General features: G+C 38.2%; 4 protein-coding genes across 16 annotated transcripts in view; 3 read left to right on the forward strand and 1 right to left on the reverse strand.

The window, feature by feature from the left end:
* Myo10A (unconventional myosin 10A) overlaps positions 1-4,028 on the forward strand; it is a 90,306-nt gene extending 86,278 nt beyond the window's left edge. For all 6 annotated transcript variants that reach the window (XM_031981591.2, XM_031981600.2, XM_031981610.2 and 3 more), the window contains 5 exons: positions 256-440; positions 600-732; positions 1,558-1,762; positions 2,009-2,145; positions 2,338-4,028. In XM_031981591.2, the coding sequence (XP_031837451.1) occupies positions 256-440; positions 600-732; positions 1,558-1,762; positions 2,009-2,145; positions 2,338-2,568 (891 nt within the window). In that variant the 3' untranslated portion in view covers positions 2,569-4,028. The remainder of the gene's footprint in view (positions 1-255; positions 441-599; positions 733-1,557; positions 1,763-2,008; positions 2,146-2,337) is intronic.
* LOC116429145 (uncharacterized) lies at positions 3,968-11,167 on the reverse strand. Of its 6 annotated transcripts, XR_004235440.2 has the most exons (8): positions 10,862-11,010; positions 10,097-10,288; positions 9,233-9,359; positions 8,664-8,761; positions 6,584-6,800; positions 5,833-6,406; positions 4,253-5,045; positions 3,968-4,139 (listed from the first exon to the last, which is right to left on the reverse strand). XR_004235440.2 is itself a non-coding variant. In XM_031981726.2 (7 exons), exons 2-7 carry the CDS (start codon positions 10,133-10,135, stop codon positions 4,724-4,726), a joined length of 1,377 nt encoding a protein of 458 aa, XP_031837586.1. In that variant the 5' UTR covers positions 10,136-10,288; positions 11,014-11,167; the 3' UTR covers positions 3,968-4,723. The 6 variants fall into 6 exon arrangements, 5 of the variants coding, with proteins under 5 accessions (XP_031837586.1, XP_031837571.1, XP_076229895.1 ...); XM_031981726.2 differs by lacking the exon at positions 10,862-11,010 and adding an exon at positions 11,014-11,167 and having other exon boundaries at positions 3,968-5,045; XM_031981711.2 differs by having other exon boundaries at positions 3,968-5,045.
* LOC116429129 (uncharacterized) lies at positions 11,044-19,673 on the forward strand. 3 transcript variants are annotated; one of them, XM_076373778.1, is made up of 5 exons: positions 11,044-11,326; positions 13,347-13,796; positions 14,205-14,692; positions 15,131-15,337; positions 17,871-19,673. In XM_076373778.1, exons 2-5 carry the CDS (start codon positions 13,733-13,735, stop codon positions 19,152-19,154), a joined length of 2,043 nt encoding a protein of 680 aa, XP_076229893.1. In that variant the 5' UTR covers positions 11,044-11,326; positions 13,347-13,732; the 3' UTR covers positions 19,155-19,673. The 3 variants fall into 3 exon arrangements, with proteins under 3 accessions (XP_076229893.1, XP_031837528.2, XP_076229894.1); XM_031981668.2 differs by having other exon boundaries at positions 11,098-13,796; XM_076373779.1 differs by having other exon boundaries at positions 11,098-13,796; positions 14,235-14,692.
* The window catches only part of Adsl (adenylosuccinate lyase), a 31,683-nt gene continuing 28,680 nt past the window's right edge, over positions 16,971-19,973 (forward strand). Inside the window, exon 1 of the mRNA XM_031981697.2 lies at positions 16,971-17,251. Within this exon, the coding sequence (XP_031837557.1) occupies positions 17,096-17,251 (156 nt within the window). The 5' untranslated portion in view covers positions 16,971-17,095. The remainder of the gene's footprint in view (positions 17,252-19,973) is intronic.

Genomic DNA, 19,973 nt, shown 5'->3' on the forward strand with positions numbered 1-19,973 from the left:
AGTTCATTCGAAGTAAAATTAAATATTCCTCTGTAATTAACTATTATACTTAAAAGGAGATATAGGCGTAACATATGCTTACAATTTTTCTCTTTTTCCAATAAATTATTAATGATAAAGTAGCCGTGTCGACTATAGTTGAGAAATGTGTCATAGGCCAAGGGGTTAAGGTTTCAAGTTTTGTCTAGTAAGATTATCGTAATCACAGATTGTAATTAATTAATCATTACTAATCATAGTGCTCATTTTTACTAGGACGTTATCGAAGAAATGTGTAATATAATATCCGTTAGACATCCCCACGAAATGGATGAATTCTCGTTGTACTGTATCGTCGACGGCGACGCGTTTACCATGCCCTTGGCTAGAGATGAATACGTGCTGGATGTGACTACTGAACTTCATAAGAATCATCAAGTGTTCTATTTAATATTCTGCAGGTAATTAATCACGCCCTAAGGTCAAATTTATTATTATAAGGTCTTGACAGCTTCTTGATAAAATCCTGTAACATAATAACTGAGTTTTATTTATTACGATAACTTTATACGAAACATTGCACAGGTCTGAAAGTAATAAAATTCTCTTTGAAAATCTAGATCCGTTTGGTACTACCCTCTCAGATTGGACGCACCATTGTACATAGAAGTTGTGTTCAACCAAATCGCTCCGGACTACTTGGAGGGTCTTCTCCTGGTTCTGCCTGGCGAGCATTTACCTCAAGAAGTTGTAGTAAGTGTCCATTAACAGTGGCAACGTTCACTGACACTCTCCAAATTAACAGGCATTCTGTAAATATTTCTCAAATCTACGTATCAAGTATATACCTCCTCCAAGATCCCTATACTAATGATCTTCATTGAACTATCGAGATTAACCAGTCACCTGTGTTTGACGAGTATACACGTCATCGTAAAGCTTGACACGATACTAATTCTTTCAGCGATGAATTCTTTATTTTTTCACATAAACATGTAATTCCTCTTTGTTTCGCTTTGATCTTTCATTAAGCCTTTGCACTCGAAACTTTTTCACTAGAAATTAATACATCATGCAAAGCTTGATATTATATGTAAGACTTTATAATTTTGCAAATTAAATCAAGTAGTGACTGAGAGTCACCTCTCGAGTGTAAAGGGTTAAAATATACTCTGCGTGCATTCGTCCTGCGTTCGACGAGTACACGCTCCATTTTTTGATTTTATTGCGCGCAGAACAAGAGGTTTCTCCAACTAAATTCCACAGTTAACTGGTTAACCCATTCGAGACGGCGATTTTTTTCGAACACGGTGCCCACGAGCGAAATTCTGTCACGGGGTTTTCCAATTAAGTTTTTTAAAATCTCTACACGATAGTCATAAAAACTCAATTTTCTTATTGTTGGTGAGCATGTTTATTTTGTTTTTCTATACTTTACAGATGCTATTAATTCAAAAAAAGACTTATCTCGACGACTACTTTACTCATAACTGATAAATGCTCATTATTATTATTGCACGCGCGGTCTGCAATCGGTCTCGAGTGGGTTAAGAGTGATCATTTTGATTTCCATTGCAGTACGACATGGCGCAGATAGCAGCCCTTCTGCACAGAGCAGCAGACATGACGCACGAGCCGACCACGAAGGAAATTAAATACTTACTGCCAAAGCCAGTGCTCAGTTTGAGGGAACCGCGGCCGCAACAATGGTCCAACATGGTTCAGCAAGCGTGGAACAATGTGCAACACAATACGGTTGCCGCGTGCAAGGCGCAGGTTCTCGGTGAGTAATTGGACCGAACTATTACGTAAGCTTTCGTGAAATTAGTTTCTTTTTCATTAACTGCTGGGAGCCGTGGAGATGTATGTTTGTAAAACGTCTGCGATCTAATTATCGACTAAGAAAATTAACGTAGAGAACGTAAAATTAATGTAGAGAAATCAGGAGAGAATTTCAAGATGAAACTTTGTACTTTCATGGAAGAATAAATGGTGAAAAGGATAATTTGTGGTCTCGTTCATGTCACAGAAATTTTATGGAAGTGGCCATTATTCGGATCCAGTTTCTTCGCCGTGAAAAGGGTACCCGAAGGAAAGGAAAAGGGCGGCGATCATATTTTGGCGCTGAATAGACATGGAGTGCATTTCATTGATCTAATCACACACGTAAGGAAACGGAACTAGTTTAATATACAGATTTAACTTTAAATCAATTTCTCTACTGAGATGAATGTTTATTTAATTTTTGCACGAGAGAAATCATTTTCTTTTATTTTTCATTCTTAACCGAATAGTTGTTTCTGAGAGCTAATATCCCTGCAACGGATAACATAAAGAAAATTAACCGTAAATTTATAGGAAACCTTGCATCACTACCCATATTCCGAGGTGATATCCACGCGCAAGGTGAAGTCCGAGGAAGGAACCCTGTATCTGGACATGAAATGCGGGAATCTGATGCAGCAACGCATCACCAGGCTCCAAACGGAGCAAGCCCACGAGATCTCGCGGCTAATTAGACAATACATCACTATGGAGCAAAGGGCAACCAATAATCAGGCCACCGGGATCGGTTTCGGGATGAGATAAGGCCCACGGATCCTCCCTTTCATCGATTAATCCATCGCGAAACGTTGTACATACCTATTTAAAGGGAAGAAAGTATAAAATACAATAAACTTACGTCCGAGGAGTCTGTAAACTAAGAAACATTAGACTAAACGTGGTTTAGTAACGTCTAGCAAAGTCCATGAACCAACAAAGCTAACAAACTTAGATCTTCGATCGTGTTTCCTGCTCCTAATCGATTCTCCAATGAAAATACGCGAGAAAACACCAACGTTTCTCACGTTGAACGCAGGAGAAGCACGGAAAGGGACATTCGAGTAAACAATCGGGCGTAAATACTTCTATTCGCGTCCAAAAATTCAATCGACCGCGAACATTCCCAAATTTCGCATCGTGTCCCGTTGTTATTTATTTATTAACGAAGAAGTGATTGTAAAAACGCGGTAGGGCTATTCGGTTAATCAGCAAGAGGACAGAGGGAAGTCTTTGGATTTGTAAATATGTTTAGAAAGTTTTCTAGCGTCAAAAAGAACGAAAGACCGCGAGGATCGGTGGATAGGAGGAGAAACCGAAACTTTCTTCGGAAAGTTCTTCGCGGATCGTCCCGTGCGCTTCCTTTTTTTCTTGTTGTCGGAATTCATTTTCATCGACGACGACGGACGATTTTGTGAAAACGACCGATTTGTGTCTCGATACGAAGATCGTTGCGTTCCCTTCGAACGCATCGAGTCCGATCAAGATTCACGGAGGATCGAAGTGTTATCGTAAAATAAGGACTTGATCTAGTTGCTGAAGAAGAAAGTTCTTCGTTGTGCAACGAGCCGATTCTCGTACGTGACACGTGGACATTGACGAATCGAAGGGAGAGACGAGGAAAAAGAACGAATGCTCAAGTATCTAAGCGATTACTCTCGGCTCTGTAAATACGCGTTTAGAAACGTTTTAGAAGAGGGAGGAGGATCGAGAGATCGAAGAAGAGAAATCGACGGTCCTGCGTTTGAAACTCGAATTTTCTGACAGTGTCCTCTTTTTTTTTATTGTTTTATTTTTCGATTTCATGTTCGTTGATGAGAGAAGAGCAGAGCGCGTTGATAGTCTCGATGAATGTTAACGTCTGCCGATCGATTTCTTTTTCTTCTCGATCGTGACGGCGAGCTTCCTCCGTTCCGACGGGGAGACGGCTGATTGCTTAATTATTACGTTGTTTTAAGAGTTAATTAATGGAGTCTCGGTGTAGAGTTGTTTTTTATTTATACGATACGTAAGAAAAAGAAACGATACGGTCACGATTTGCGAGATGATTTTATTCTTAATGTAAATCCGTTTGAAGACTAATCGTTTAACGAGTACGTTATGATGGAGACTAACAAGCTACGGTTACATGTTATCATAAGGAGACATTATTAATAATAATTGTACGTATTGCGTATCGATGTGAACGGAGGTGTTAAACTTTATATTAAAATTTCTACATATACGTATACCTGTCGAATTCGTGTTCCATTCTCTTATCCTCTGTTTTACAGGAAAATCCTTTCGAACGATTAATAGACGATTGTCTATATAAATCCATACATTCACAAAACATATTGCTAAACAGACAAATGTCGACAGGATATTATTAAGTACACGTTTATTGACAATCGAAGGCAGTGAGCGAAAATTCGATTAAATACAAACTCCACAATAAATATATTCAGCTTACCGCTAAGTATTCGGTGAAGGGAGATATCCCAGTCTTCAATAAAATGTAAAAAATTTCAATCAGGGATAAACTGACTTTCTCATCGAATGTACTTCTTCCGAAACAACTGGCGAACGTCCACATATAATGCCACAGAAAAATGAATTTATCACTAGACTCTGTACACCCGATTAACACCATTTCTACCGAAGGTGTCAAAGGACACCTGAAATTTTAACTTACAATCCTTTCCTCAGTTTAACAATTTTTCCCCAATTGAATTTTTGACATTTCCTATGATTAATGTTATAATCGTTATTGGTAAAGTCGAAGGTCAATTCAGAATGTACAACTAAGGTTGAAAAATAATTTTAAGCCGAAAATTCGACACCTCGGTAGAAATAGTGTTAACCTCTGATAAGTTACTTGCAGTAACCTATTGTAAAATAGAAAAAAAATTCTTCGCACAAGACTTTGCCAAATCTCTGAAGGTTAATTTTTCCCATGAACAGGACTGCCGCCAGGCGTTTTCATTTTAGTTTCCTGTGGCCAGTTGCTGGCAGTATGTCGAACGTAACCAGGATCGGTTGGCGACGACGGTGTCCTTGCTCCGGCCGTTTGAGTGCTGGCCGTTCGAAGAGAACCGAAACATTCCTCCAGCATTTCCATCTCGTCCTTTATTTTATTGTAAGCCTTCCCGTACCCCTTCGGTGGCGATGGGACATTAAAAGAAACGTCACGACTCTTCTTGTAATTCGGCGAAGCTCCTCGCATGCGAATCGGAACGTTGTCGTATTGACTGGTATCCGAGTATCTGTCGACAAAAAAGGAAAATAATATCAATCTGTACAGATTGTACAAGATGAGACTGAACCTGACGTTAGTAAACGGTTTGTTAATTATTAGTGAAACTAGACTTTCCATTTACTTGTAGACTTTCTATTACTCTAATGTTCATCAATCTTCTATTCGTGATTTCTGCAGAATGATGATGGCGATGAAGGCGTGCAGAAGCGTGCCTCGTGTTAATGGGATTAGTATTATATTAACCCTTTGAACTCTGTAAGCTCCAATATCGCACCAGGAATAATATTAGATATTTTAATGAATCTTAAAGAAACTACCCTACAATCATTAGATTTTTCACACATCCACATTTTGCACTAAGAAGGAAAATAAAAGATCTAAGAAATGTTATAGCATTTTTCATTTTCGCTATGGATACTATAAAAACTAGTTGCAGTTACTGATATCATTTTTGCACTCGAGAGGTGACTCTCATTCACCACGTGATTCGATATAATAAACTTAAAAGGTCTCATATAGAATATTAAGCTTCACATAATGCAACGATACGTGAATTGAAATAAAACAGCTTGGTCTTAGTTTACGTGTGTATTCTCATTAATTAAATTCAAAGAATGTCGTCCATATTTCATAGGAAAATTTTGAATATTTCTAATGAAAAGCTTCCGTGTGCAAAGGGTTAAATCGTTTCGTCTATTCTTTGCTAGACTAACAGTTCTTATTCCTCCTCCAAAGAATACATGAAATCTAATTGAAAAGAGATTGTAAGCTATTTACCTCAATACTCAGCTCACCTGTACGAATCGAAGGTTTCATCGACATCGTGCTCAACCTTCATGATCTTCACGCCGGGATTCACAACTTTCGCGAACATAGCGTCACCTCTGGCGTCCATTTCCGTCGGAAAACGCGGCGTGTCGACTTCGTCGACTGGTCGCTGATAGATATCTTGAACCTTATACACAATCTTCGGCATATCGTGCCTGTGATCCATCTTGTACGAGTCTCTTTGCCCATTCTTCTGCGTCTCAGAGCTTCGTAACCTAGCCGAATCTCTGAGAGCTCTGCCGTTCTCGAAGTTCTGCGTGTGTTCCCTTCTTTCAGACTCCTCGTACGATAACCGGCCATTCTCTTCGTCTCTATGCCCTGAACTCTTGAAGGACTGACTCATTGGACGATCTCGCTCCCAATTTCGAGGATCCTCGGATATTTCTTCCGGCGAACTTTTCTGATGTCGCTCTTCCGCTTTCTCGAAACCGTCGTTGACCGTGCCATCTTCGCTCTTCGTGGCTTTGCCGGTGGATTTCGATGATTTCGATGGTTTCGATTCTTTCTCCGTGGACAGTGTCGCTGTTACCAGGTTCTTGGCTGTGGAGTTATCAAACGAAAAGAAATATGATAGAAAACTGGATGAATCCTTTGAAAATGTTCCTTTTGCTATCTTTTCTATAACTTATAAAGAATTTCGTTTATCATGATAATACTGTAAACGATGCAAGAAGTTATTCATAGAATATTTGGCTACGTAAGACTCATTTGAGTTACCTTTACTAGACAACGCCTCCGTCATGCCGTGGCTGATCTTCTTTTTAGGCGAGCTCATTAATAAGTCAGCAATGAACACCAAAGCTGTCAATATACACAGCGCGCCGAACACCGCTGCGTTGTCCACCAAGTCTTCAGGGACGTTCTCAATGGAAGCCATTGATAAAGAACCGACGATGCCGAAAAGAATGATGCCAAGTCCAAGGAAGAACAGTTCCTTGAAAGAAAACAGAAGATTCCGATCTATTCTAGTACTAAATCGAATATACAGTTCCTTCCAGTTACCCAATTATACTCATTTCCTACGCAATCATCGAAAACGAAGAGAAGATAAATTACATTGCTATTCAAACCTTCATATCACTACGAATATCCTTACAACAAGAAACCTAAAAAAAAACTAACATGAAAACATTTCTCCACTCCTTGACACATAAATTGATCGTTGACACAATATTCCATTAGCATTAACAAACCCATACACGCAACAGTTAATCACTGTCGACCAACAATTCAACGACCAAAGACTTCGTTCCGAGTACCAGCAAGATCCAGTCTCCGTCAAATGCAAATTTCAATGATCCTAGATAACTCCATGGATCAGCATTCAGAAATCATCGCGACCCGCCTAGTCTTCCAGTGAGTCATTAAATAAATCGCATCGACGGACGCGTTACGTGTCCCGGAGCACCAAGGATGTTGCGTGCTTCGTCCCGCGACTACCGTCGCGTTAAGGATACCGGAAACCTTGGCCGTCAATGACGAATCCGCATGAATGCGTCGCGGCTCCGATATTCCCACGGTACAGAGCTCGTACACGCGTGCTCCAATTCGAAGCGATTTCACGCTGGTCACTCGCGCGAATTAACAAAGGGGAAAATGAGCACGGCGTTGGGAACGATAATTCTGCGCGTCAGTCGCGTCAGTCGCGTCGCCGGCCGGCGCAGATTGATTAATGCGACGATCCGCGGAGCACGGATCTTTTAATGAGCGAGGCGTGCCTCGGGGAAAACGATTCACACCAGGAAGGATATTGGAAACATAATAATAATTCAGATTACCATCGTGAGAGCGCGGCACCTTTTGCCTTGGAAACGCTTCTGACTTGAATCGCTGAAGAATGCCATTCATTTTGCGTAGCAAACACAGTATCAAGAATGCGTACCTTTGCAGGCAGATATTAATTGTCTTTATATCGCAAGTGTTTGCGTGCAAGATTGAATTGCGTCATTGAAGGATTTTAAAGCGAAACCAGGGATACGATGGAAATTGTAAGAGAAAATTGGGATTTTTGTTCTGTGATTTGTTGTTGCTAGAATTTTGTAAGATTTTAGTGGTTGTACGGTCATTGTAACAGTTGACCTATTATTTTTGATCATTAGATTTAACGTTTGTTATTAAGACGAATTTGTGTTACCGTGGCGAGATTCTTGATAACACGCCGCGCTACCACGAAGAAAGCGTGACTGATAATCGGAGTTCTGTTGGTATCATGATTTTATTAATGGTATGGTGGATTACTTGGTCATACGCCATATAAAATGTGAGGAGGAATTAGTGGAATGTGAAGGAAGATGTATCTTGCTTACGATAACAGGTGCTTCCCGATTATTAACAGCGTTTCGAGATTTCACTCGTAATTAGATATCCTTGTATCCTGAAGAATGTATTAATGGTATTCGAACTATTGAGAAGTTTATTAAATTAGCATTGAAACGAAAGCTAAATTAATTATTCTTTGAATATTCCTCCTAGTAACAATGAAAATTATCTTCATTAGAGTCGCAATCGTCTCAATAATCAATTTCTCTATAAATATTTTAAGTTACGCCGTTCGATAAGAACAGAACATTGGTGTCTGATAAGAATCACTGTCGTTGAAGGACGTTACGTCCCGTAAAGAGGAAAGAATACTTCCAGGAGCTGAAACAATGGACCTATTAGGGACAGCAAGGTCTCTTGTAATTGTTAACATGGAAGGAACTTGAGAGTTACGAATTCGTAGAGTATGCATCGAATTCTTGTTCGTGTCGCAACCAGCCGGCGAGAGAAGAAAAGAACGAAAATGGCAAAGAATTACCGTCTTTCGACCCGTGAGTTCTCCTGTAGCAGCGGCAATGAGGAGACCCGTCGTTATTATTATGTAACCGCCGCAGGTCGCAGTCGCTAGAGCGGCGCCTAGAGAAAGAAAAGTCGCAGACTGCGTATTACAGAAGTGAAGAAATTTCATACAGTTATTTTCACTTAAACTACTAACGTCTTTTACAATTATTTGCTGCATTCAAGATTATCGTTGTTTCTCAGCGAACCATTTCTAGTCAATGGACTATAGACCTTTGTATAACTTCATTCGTGCAATTTGTGCAATTAAACTAGTCTCGATAATTGGGCGCGGAGGTAATATTAAATTAAGTGCGTTATTTCGTTAATGATCCGTGTGTAATACAAGAAAAAGGATCTTCGTGATAACCTATATATGATTGAATTATTTTAATCTATTATTGAAACAGAATGAATTTTGATTAGGTCTTTTAATTAATAAATTGGTATATTGTCATTGAAGTATTCTCTCAGAGTACAGTCATTAATCAGTACAATTTTCTTCGTTTCATCAGCACAGAGAATAAAATAATAAAAAAATAGTCTAACCTATGGCACCCCATGTGACGTTATTCAAAAGTGACCATTCTCTGCTCCGGCTCCTCAAATAATGGAACACCCTTCTGCTCTCATCGTCGGTGACCCTAAGCGCCACCACGCAAGCGAGGCAGAGTATCTACAAATTAAACATTATTCCTTCAATTATACGCGTGAATCTCTCTTAAACGAAGGAAATGGAAACTAGGAAAAAGAACGTGATTTCTCTAGTTTTTCTTCCAACTTTTTCTCTCTTAATTGCGAATCTTTAACCGTAGAAGTAATTACGAATAATTGATTGTGGGAACATCCGAAGGGATAATTGCCCGTGGGTCCTGAGAACGAGGAGCTAAATCAATTAAGTTGGTTACATCGGAATGCAGATGTCACATGTGATAGAAACCATGAGACTCTTATTGTAAATTGCATAAAAGAATCAGATGTCGATACTCGAATGAATCATTACGCTAACGAATTGCCAACTGTACATTTGTCATAAACGTGTGATAACCTTTTCAAACTGAAACATTCATAAAGTATAGACTATGTTAAAACATTTTTTTTTATATTACTTATTGATGCTTTTGCATAACTACAGATAAATTAAAGCTATATAAATTTATTAGATATTTTAATAGAAATTTAAATTTCACTGAATAAAATAAATCCCCCTTAAATTTTATTGAATTATATAGTTTAAACCTACAAAATACAAATTGTTTAAAAACAGTACTAATAATTTCATAACAATCATTTTTAATTTTTTATAACTCGGTCGTAGAGAAAATCAGAGGAGAGGAAAAAAGAAATGGATGGTTTGTTTAATTGATTGGTAACGTGTTAAAGTAAATCGATTGTCAATTGATTATCACGCACCACTTCGATGATTCTGATGAACACCTTCCGGTTCCACATATTACGGGCGGATCACGTTGCTCGCGAAAATTCAAATGAAACAACGATTCTGACCTCTTTGCGTAATTCTCGCTCTTATTCGTTGCATTACGAGGAGTCACAGGCCATTAACGAATTATCCTGTTACGAGGTGGTCGAGCAGGAGTCACTGAGCTGTGATTTTGAAACCAGTCGTTATTATCATTGTTCACTTCAATATAGCATCGTGAGTATCTCTGGGATTCTACCTTTACACATCATTCTAATTATATTACAAATTAATATCTACGATTTTCTATGAATCCAACGATCATTTCCTATCTGCTACAATTGAAGAAACTAAGTAATCAACATTTATTATTGTTCACTTTAGAATAATATTAGACACACCAATGAATTCATTGTTTTTAACCACGATTTACACAGTGACCAAAATACAAAATGCAAGCAGAAAAATGAAAATCAATTTCAATCGTTTCTATCACGCGCAAATAAACATAGATACACAAACACACAGAAAGATGACTGAAAATCATTCAAAGCAAGCGAACAAAATTCATTAACCAAAACTCTATGTTTAAACTTGTTGAAAACAGTACAAGCACACTGTTCAGCCAATCGAATATTCCCAATTTAATCGGTGCATCGAATACAATCGAGATACACAAGCAGAAATTTCATGAATCGTATCACTGTCTCACAAGCGAATGATTTAACGCGTATCATCAAGGAAGAACGATGAATTACCGAGACACGAGGATTCTCAATTATCGGCTCATAGCACGCGATACTTTCGTAGATCGGTCAGAAGCGAATTTCAAGTGGACCCGGCAAAGTGATTCCGGCATAGAGCGCGAGCGGAGCTAAATTAGCAGTCGATAAAGAAACGAGTTTAGTACCAGCCCGTCTTGTCTTTCTCATTAGCTCGGGACCCTATCGAAAGGATTGCGAAAAAGAAGACTCGGATCGCGGCGCGCTCGGACGACAACTGAGGAGATAGGAAGGCTCGTGGTTTTAGTAGCGCGGGCTGCCCCGTGTCACGTTGTAACGTCGGCGTTGCTGCAAGTAACAACAATGCTATTATCGCTGGGTGCATTGGCGCAGGACGGCGCGAATTTTCGCGACGAGCGACGCGAGGCTGCCCGACGAACCTTGAAACAGTTCCACGGTGTACCTCCGGAGAATCGAATACGCAAAAAATCGGATCAAGAGGTTAGATACACACTTGCAATTCAAAACATTGAACATATATTTAGAAGTTTCTTTTTAATATGTGAAATTGCAGTTTATTGAGTAATTATTATGGTTAACCCTTTGTACTCGAAGAATGTGTCACTAGAAATATTCAATTTATTTTTATGAGATATAGATGACATTTTCTTAAACTAACTTAACGAGGGATCTATTCAGAAAATAAAGGGAACAATGGTATTTTATTTCCACATTTCACGTATCGACAGATTACTCAAGACTTAATGTTAAATATGAAATTTTACAATTTTGATGCAATCGAGTGGTGATTGAGAGGCACCTTTCGAGTGCAAAGGGTTAATGTTATTGTTTGGAATGGTGTAGGTTCGAAAGTAATTTTTTAGATTTGTAGTGAAGCGTTTGTTTAAAATAGATATGGCTAATTTATAGGAGAATCAGATGTTGTTTTAAATTGGGCGAATCAAGCTGAGATTTTTTATGGTATTGAGATTGATTTGTTGAAGTTTCAGGAAGCTTCATTGCAATGCGTAAAGTTTGTGATTCGGAAGAAGAGAGTTTTGAGCGGAACTGCCGAGATCGCCGGATTCAATGATTTTTGCTCTGTTTAGCATGATTTTCAGAGAAATTCCCTTTCCGTTTGACTGGATGCATGAATATAGATGGACTTTCGCGGGTGAACGTATTTTTAATTTGCAATTCCGCGTGACTTTCTTCTTAAACATCTTTCCTGTTTGATGCCGCTGTGAGAGGGATTTTATAAATTGATCGCTGATTCTTGATAGAAAGGATTGGCTTTCTAAATTGATTTGTTTCCATTTCTGCCGGGAGAAGTAACTCTTAACGAGTAGAGAACAGGAAGAGGCACAGTGATCTATAAAACTTGTACGCTGCGTACTGAAACTCTATGATCTGGTGATTTTTGCAATTGAGTCACTTCTATGAATCATCTTGCAGGTTTGAAATTAAGATAATTGTCTATTTGACAGGAAATACGGTGAATAAGTCTTGCGATCAGCAGATTTAGAATAATGGCCTTCAAGTATAGAATTATAACAGAATATTCTACGAAAGACTTTATCGATACTCTTTAACGATTTAATATTATTGTCTGTACTTTTAAAAATGATTTTGATACTACGTTACATTTAATACTATAAGAAACAGGAATAAAACAGAATCCTACACTGTCTGATTCATGAGTGATGAAGCATTAGATCTGACGACTCTAAACTATCATTACACGCGAACGTAGTTGTTGCAGCGTATAATTTCAATTTAATAGGAATTTCACAAAACACACTTCACCAGCAATCAACAAAAAAGAATGAATAATGGTAAACAGTAAAATGGCCTTTCAAATCAAATGAATTAATTTATTATTACTGAAACCAATGGTATGAGATTGCATTGAATTAATAAATTATTAATCTCTGGAGTCACGTGGCGAAAGAAGTTCACGTGACCGGGAAACATTGTATGACGAATTCCAGCGGAAAGGTTTTATCTTGGATTCGAGTTCGAGCGGGCAATAGGTTGCCCAGGCAACAATGTAACGTCGTCGACGAACGAAGCGTGTATCTGGAAAGATTCGATGCTTCGGTGAAATTTAACGTTGACAAGATTTATTTCACGTTGCTTCGTTCAGAATAAACTTCTGTAGTTCATAAACAGTTGGTATGAACAGGTAACTCGTGAATAAAATGAGCATGGTAATAACCTTCTATAATGAATCTGTGAATAATCTAATTTATGTTAATGCATAATTAACGCGTACTTATTGCGATGCTATGAAATATAATAATCAGTTAAACAGTACAATGCAGCAGTAATGCAATGAACAATGGTTCATTCAGGTAGTTAAATATCTGATAGAGGATGAGTAATCATCAAGTAATAATTGGAAAGTACGAAGATATTGAAAAATAATAATAAGTTTTCTCCGTTGAAAGTTAAATTGTCAATCGACAACAATAAAATATAAGTGATTTGCCAAATGAAACTCGTACTGACACGTTTCCAGTATCGAGACAGAGAGGGGGTAAAAACAGAAGAATCTTCGGAAACGCGTGAGTTAGAAAGAAATTGACGGCTCGGAAGAAGAGAGAAACGTTCCCTCCAAGGACCACAGGAAAATAAATTTCTCCAATGGCGACAGTCCGAAATAAGCGCCATCTGACCCCGTACACTTGACCCATAGAACCACCGTGGTCTGTCACATTAGTCCCATTCAAACCGTGGCGGTGTAATTATCTGTCGATCATCGATCTCCCGGCTTGAATCTTCATCAGCTCTCTGCCCTGTGGATTCGTTCAACGAAATCTCCTTCATTTCGAAATAAACCAATTATTATCGCGTGTTAATTACAAGATAATGTAACCGAGGAATACGGAATCATATCCACCGCAAATGTCAAAGAACGTTAAGATGGAACACAAGGAGAGTGAAAGCAAGAACAGCAAGAAACAATTGGGTGAGTGTCATTGTTAAATTATCTGAGTTTGTTATTTTTCCTCGAGTCATGGCCGATTCTATGTCTACTCTGGGAAGCTGAAATGATCGATGCCGTTTTCATTATTCCCTTGCAATCGCAATTAGTCGCTATAACTTTCATTAACTCTTATTTTCTCGGTATATTAATAATTCACAATTAACACATACATCAATTCACACTCTTCGTACCGTCTCAAAATGTTTACCCACACCTTATACTTCATTTCAACGATCAACGTTGATTAATCCTAAATTCGCAAACATTTTAGAAACTAAACCGTTCGTCAAGGTAAGGGACTAATTAATCTAAATCTCCGATACGAGAGACAACAAACTTTCATCGAATCATTGTCACACATTTCTAAGCGACATTCTTGTTTAATTGAAGTATGCGCATCCAATCGGAATTCTACGCAAGCGCGATCGGTTGGGAGGCTGCTGAACACGAAGGACCACAGAGACAGTTGCTTGAAGCTGTTGAAGTTCATCGCCGATTCCGATCTAACGTTGACGCAAGTGAACGGTCAGAGGAAGCTGGGACCACCACCGGGATGGACGGGACCTCCGCCCAGCCCCAAATGCGAGATCTTCGTCGGCAGCATCCCCCGAAACTATTACGAGCCCGAGATCGTGCAAATATTCAGCACCGCAGGCCGAATTTACGAGTTACGCTTGATGATGGACTTTTCCGGCACGAATCGAGGCTATTGTTTCATCATGTACGCTACCGAGGAAGAAGCAGCGCGGGCTGTGAGGGAACTGGACCAATTCGAGATTTATCCTGGGAAAAAGATCGGCGTGGTGGCTAGCGTGAATAATCGGCGACTTTACATGAATCACCTGCCGCCAGATATAAGTACTGAAACCATTATCAAGGTTTTTATCTTTTGAAACTTTATTTCATCCTTATTCTACTCGTATCTTGCGTGTGGTAGTACGATTCACTTCAATTTCGATTCCCGTTAATTCTGCTTGTCGGAGAATTATCAATTTTTGGAATTTCGATGTTAATCGATTCGAAGTTCTTTGTATTAACCCTTTGTAGTCCGAAGTGTTCGGTTTCTCACTTTGAGGTTCACGTCGACGTTCATTCAATTATAGCTTAATATGACGCTCTATTTATTTGTTTAAGAATATTTTGGAGTCATTGGAATGTTACCTTTAAATGGTACAATTGTGATGCTATAAATAAATATAGAAAAAATTGTTAGAACAAGTAGAGGTTGCAATAGAATAGAATGTCGAGTCTGACTCGACACAGGACTGCCAAGGGTTAATAGTTCACAAAAGATAAGGTCTCTTTTCCATTTTTAGCGTATATACGAAATAACCGACAATATCGAGAAGGTTGCAGTTTATAGGAGTTTGGACGGTATGCTGAATTATGTGTTGGTTTCGTACATGACGCATCGAGGCGCTGCGATGGGGAGGAGAAGGCTGGTGCCCGAATCGGCGACACTTTTCCCGAACTGCGAAGTGAACGTTGAGTGGGCGAATCCGAATATCAGTCCTTGGAACGTGGTGGGTATTTCAATTACGATTATTTCTAGTAAAAATTTTATAGTATATTTATTACAGTTTCCATTTGAAACTTATGCGTTTACTGGAGCACATGAAATTCGCAGTTTATTGACAGTCGTTTTTTAACCCTTAGCACTCCAGGTTGTTAATCTATCAGCAACTGCAACTAATTTTTATAGTATTCTTAGGGAAAATGAGAAATGCTATAACATTTCTTCGATCTTTTATTTTCCTTCTCAGTGCAAAATTTGGATGTGTGGAAAATTGAATAATTTTAGGGTAGTTTCTTTAACACTAGAACTACCGAGCATTTAATACGATTAACCCTTTGCATTCGAAATTTTTTCACGAGAAATATTCAACACTCTTTGATAAAATATAGACGATGCTTTTGCGACTAATGTAAATAATTTAATCGAGAAATTAAAGGACAAAACTATTTTACTTTGATATTTTACATAGTGACGCGTTATATAAAGTTTAGTGTTAAACATCAATCTTTATAATTTTACTGTATCAAACCAAGTGGTGATTGAGAGTCACCTCTCGAGTGCAAAGGGTTAATATGCAATTCCTATAAAAATTGTAACAATAGATTATTTTCAGTTTCTTCAGGCATTCATTATAGTACTGAAATGAAGCTGTTTATTTTCAAAATCATTTCGAATATTCAATGCTTCGAAGATATCAATAATTGCTAAACAAAAGAATCGAAACTAGTCGTTTTGACTGGTACGGTAGTTTTAGTGTTAAGATTCATTAAAATCTTCAATACTCTAACTGGTGCAATATTAGAGCATACAGAGTTCAAAGGGTTAACGCGTATAGACGTGAAACACCGGCGAAGGGATGTTTGTGTTTGCAAGCAGGCGCAAGCCGCGCGATTTACGATTTTCCTTTCGCATGTATAGAACAATGACACCGATCGGTTATGGTCCCACGTGAAAATGGGACGTGGGTACTTTCCCTAGTTGGCTTGTCTGCGAATGGCATCGTAATTTGCAAGAATCGAGACCCATACAAGCGAACACGTGAACGCAGATCGTTTTATCCAATTTGTAGATCATAGTCTCGTTCGTTACGTCTTATTAGGAAGATAATCTTGCTTCGAGATACTTAGAAAAGATGCTGGCTCGGAAAGTAATCACTGAGAAATGAAATATAATGAATTACATAACTGTCGAACGTATTTTCTCATGATAATTATTCTTCTATTGTTATATCCTATACGTTATTAGAAACTGTAGATGTTTAAGTTAGCGTTACAGTTAAATAGATCAGAAATTTAAACTTCGAGGATACTTTAGAATATTTATACTAAAAATATTTATAATTCGAAACTTCGTTCTTCAATTTGTTCGTTTAATTTATCAAGATTAAACGGAAAATCTGTGAACTGAAATTAGATCATAGATGACCTTTTCGATTTGTAATCGCAAAGAAAAATATTTCTCTAGTGATCTGCATGCAACATTTGAAGAAATCGATACGATTTGATTAAGAAATTTGTAATATGATGCGAAGAATACGCTGAGAGTTATCAAATTCTGTTTATCGAGGCGCTGACGTGGTTGAACGAGATAGTTCGAAGTATATCCGACGAGCGGCGCCCGGTTTGTCGGCATTCATTAAAGAAACTGCGCAACGGCAGACGCGTTGAGTCGATCAGCTGATCGCGTGCTTCGTTTTCCCTTCGTATTATACGAAATCAATTTGAAAATTCTTCTGGGTCACCGATTCGATCGGGAACAGTGAAAAATGAGTGCCGCGAAGGTAGAAAACAGTGAGTACAGTGATTACCGTAGCCCTTTGGCGACTAGATACGCGTCGAAAGAAATGCGATACAACTTCAGTGACCAACACAAATTCAGCACGTGGCGGAAACTGTGGATCTATTTGGCTAAAGCAGAGATGGTTCGTTATGAATTACTTGTTAATCGTACATATACAATTACATATATCGAATTTATTAATTATATATTTTATCATATAATATATAATATAATAAATCGATGATAAAATAAATTGTGTTTTTTTTATAGATTTTCTTAATCATATAATTAGGTATACTATTTTATAAATGATATATTGATATTATATATAAAATATTACACCTAATATTTTAATCAATATTATATCATCTATAAAATATTATACCTAATTATATGATTAAGAAAATCTATAAAAAAGATTTATAATTTATGTTATCGTCGATTATTTTATTATATACAATATAAAATAACATATATTATATATAATAACATATAATTAGGTTGAAAAGGTAGAAGGTATATTTTAATTCAATTTCAATATAGAAAGTAATCGCACAAAGAAATCTAGTTCAAAGGGAAAGATGTTAATATATAATTAGCGCACGTGAGGTATCAACAATGTCATTTAGGCTAGCAAACACGAAACATCCTTTCGTCGACCATAAAGAAATCCGATCGTTAAACAACTCGTAAACTAAAATGTGTCGAAGTTCTGTTCAATCGATTGTCCGATCGATCAAGTAACCATTCACGAATTATAGTGCGAAGAGATCGGGACCTGCGACAAGGACGGCAAAGTTGACGTAGAGACGAAGTTCCTCTTGCCAGTGAAGTCGAAAAACTCGGTGCTCCGATCGAAACAGCCGAAAATCCTGGATAAACGATGGATCAATCCAAACAGACCGCAGTCGTGCAAATCGCTCGATCTATCGAATCGCAAAACGCGAGCGATAAAAGCAGCTCCGGAAAACTTTAAAAAAACAGCGAATTGCTCGTCGAATTGTTCGTTCGAGCCAGGCCCACCGAAAAGTCTCGTGTGGCCTAATTACTCGTTGACAGAAATTAGGAACGGGTACAAAGGGAATCTCAGAAATACTGTGGAGCAATCTTCGCTCTACGAAAATTTGAAGAATCACGTTCCGCATCCATCAAGCATGATTCTTCCGTCGATCAGTGCTCTTCTGAGGAAAGGGAGAAACGCGAAGAGTCTGAAATTAAACGAACCTCCAAAATATTCGGAAAATATATTCAATCGTCAAATCACCGCGAATATACCAAACACGGCTTACACCGGGTTTAACGATTACGCACTCAATTATTGTTGTCAGTGTGATTTCTACGGGCACAAACATTCTATTTTAGGAAGCTTGAATAATTATCAATCTACAAATCCTTCGGTGGATAGTCTGTCACCGAAGGTTTCGGCAGCTTTAATTATTCCCGAAGAAAAGGACTATAAAAGACAGATCGTTTTCGCGAGTAACGATAACAGCATGCGAGGAAATGTAAATATTTCTAATGGCCAAGCGTTGCTCGACGCTAATTCTCGGTTTGTAAATCATTATCAATACAACGGTTATTATCAGAATTACGCTGTTAATGGCACCGAGCAGAATGCAGCGTCCTCGATTTCTTTAAACGATCGAATTCCGGGACAGAATTTATACAATCGAGGATTCGTGAATCAGGAGCCGAGTCGCGAGCATTTATCGCAACAGTTTTCGTCGAGTAATCTACAGTCGGTCGGATGGTACCCTAGAATGGCGGACAATCAGTCGATTTCATGCGGGAGTCGAAACTTTCCGGAATTGCCTAACGGGTTTTACGATTATCAAGTTTATAGTCCGCAAAACGCGAGAGACGCCGCGTACTTTGATAGGAAAATCAATGATGGATCTGTTTCGGGTACTGTAGCCAATGCCAGCGATACATTCGCGTGGAATAATCCCGTGAAACCTTCGGTTTATGCTAACGACGGGGTTTTTACGAGAAACAGGGAATTGTTCGATACAGACGAAGAAAACTGTTACGCGAACAGATTATGAAGTGTTGGAACGCGAATATCGAACTTAATTACTGATCATTTTACGTTTTTTAACGTGCATACTATAAGTTATTAAAAATGGTATGAGAAGAAGGTAGTCGATAGTGTATAATAATTTTTACCTGAGACGTTTGTTTGTTTATTTTTTTTACCAAAAAAACTGAAGTGCACGATAAAAGTATAGGGTAGAACGCATATTTTTTGAGCACTGTGTATTACACGAGTGAAGAGTGATTATCTGTGTAGCTTCGTTGGGTGCCATTATGCAAGAGAGTTGATAGAGATAGAGAGAGAAAAAAAATAGATTTCTGGCTGCGGGTGATAAGTTGAATCGATGCAAATACTTCACGGAAATATCTCGACCCCAGTGGCGAGGTTTCATCTGTGTAAACGAGTCGATCGGTGATGATTTCTGATCGAGAAATAAATCAATACGGATTTCTTACGATCAGTGTGATGTAATAAGTGAATTTGAGAACATTTATATTAATATATTAATTACAGACGAACGATTTACATTTACGATTGCGCAGTTCAAAGTACGAGGATGGTTTTGTTTTATACCAAAGATTAGAAGCGTTTATTAATGATAATTAAGAATTAAGCAATCGCTATTTCTAACTATTATTGTAATCATAGAAGCTATTTGTACACCAAAGAATCGATCTTTGTATAATTTTGTTTTCTAACGGCACGTCGCGTCGCTTACTTTCAATTTGTAACAATCGATATCTTGTATGGCAAGTTTTTTTTTTAATACGGTGTTTATTTAAGTGATCTTCCTTCTGATCAAATGGTTTATAGCGTCACGCGAGGGAAA

The sequence above is a fragment of the Nomia melanderi genome, chromosome 14 (genome assembly GCF_051020985.1).
Source record: "Nomia melanderi isolate GNS246 chromosome 14, iyNomMela1, whole genome shotgun sequence".
Taxonomy (NCBI): domain Eukaryota; kingdom Metazoa; phylum Arthropoda; class Insecta; order Hymenoptera; family Halictidae; genus Nomia; species Nomia melanderi.

What these genes read in the sequence shown, in the direction of transcription:
- LOC116429145 (XM_031981726.2), bottom strand. Translation starts at nt 10,135, where the DNA reads ATGTGGAACCGGAAGGTGTTCATCAGAATCATCGAAGTG. An exon ending in TCATCAGAATCATCGAAGTG is followed by an intron (nt 9,360 to 10,096) that starts GTGCGTGATAAT and finishes TTTAATTTGTAG; the next exon opens with ATACTCTGCCTCGCTTGCGT. An exon ending in GGAGGCGTTGTCTAGTAAAG is followed by an intron (nt 6,407 to 6,583) that starts GTAACTCAAATG and finishes ATAACTCCACAG; the next exon opens with CCAAGAACCTGGTAACAGCG.
- LOC116429129 (XM_076373778.1), top strand. Translation starts at nt 13,733, where the DNA reads ATGTCAAAGAACGTTAAGATGGAACACAAGGAGAGTGAAAGCAAGAAC. An exon ending in GTACTGAAACCATTATCAAG is followed by an intron (nt 14,693 to 15,130) that starts GTTTTTATCTTT and finishes TTCCATTTTTAG; the next exon opens with CGTATATACGAAATAACCGA. An exon ending in ATATCAGTCCTTGGAACGTG is followed by an intron (nt 15,338 to 17,870) that starts GTGGGTATTTCA and finishes CACGAATTATAG; the next exon opens with TGCGAAGAGATCGGGACCTG.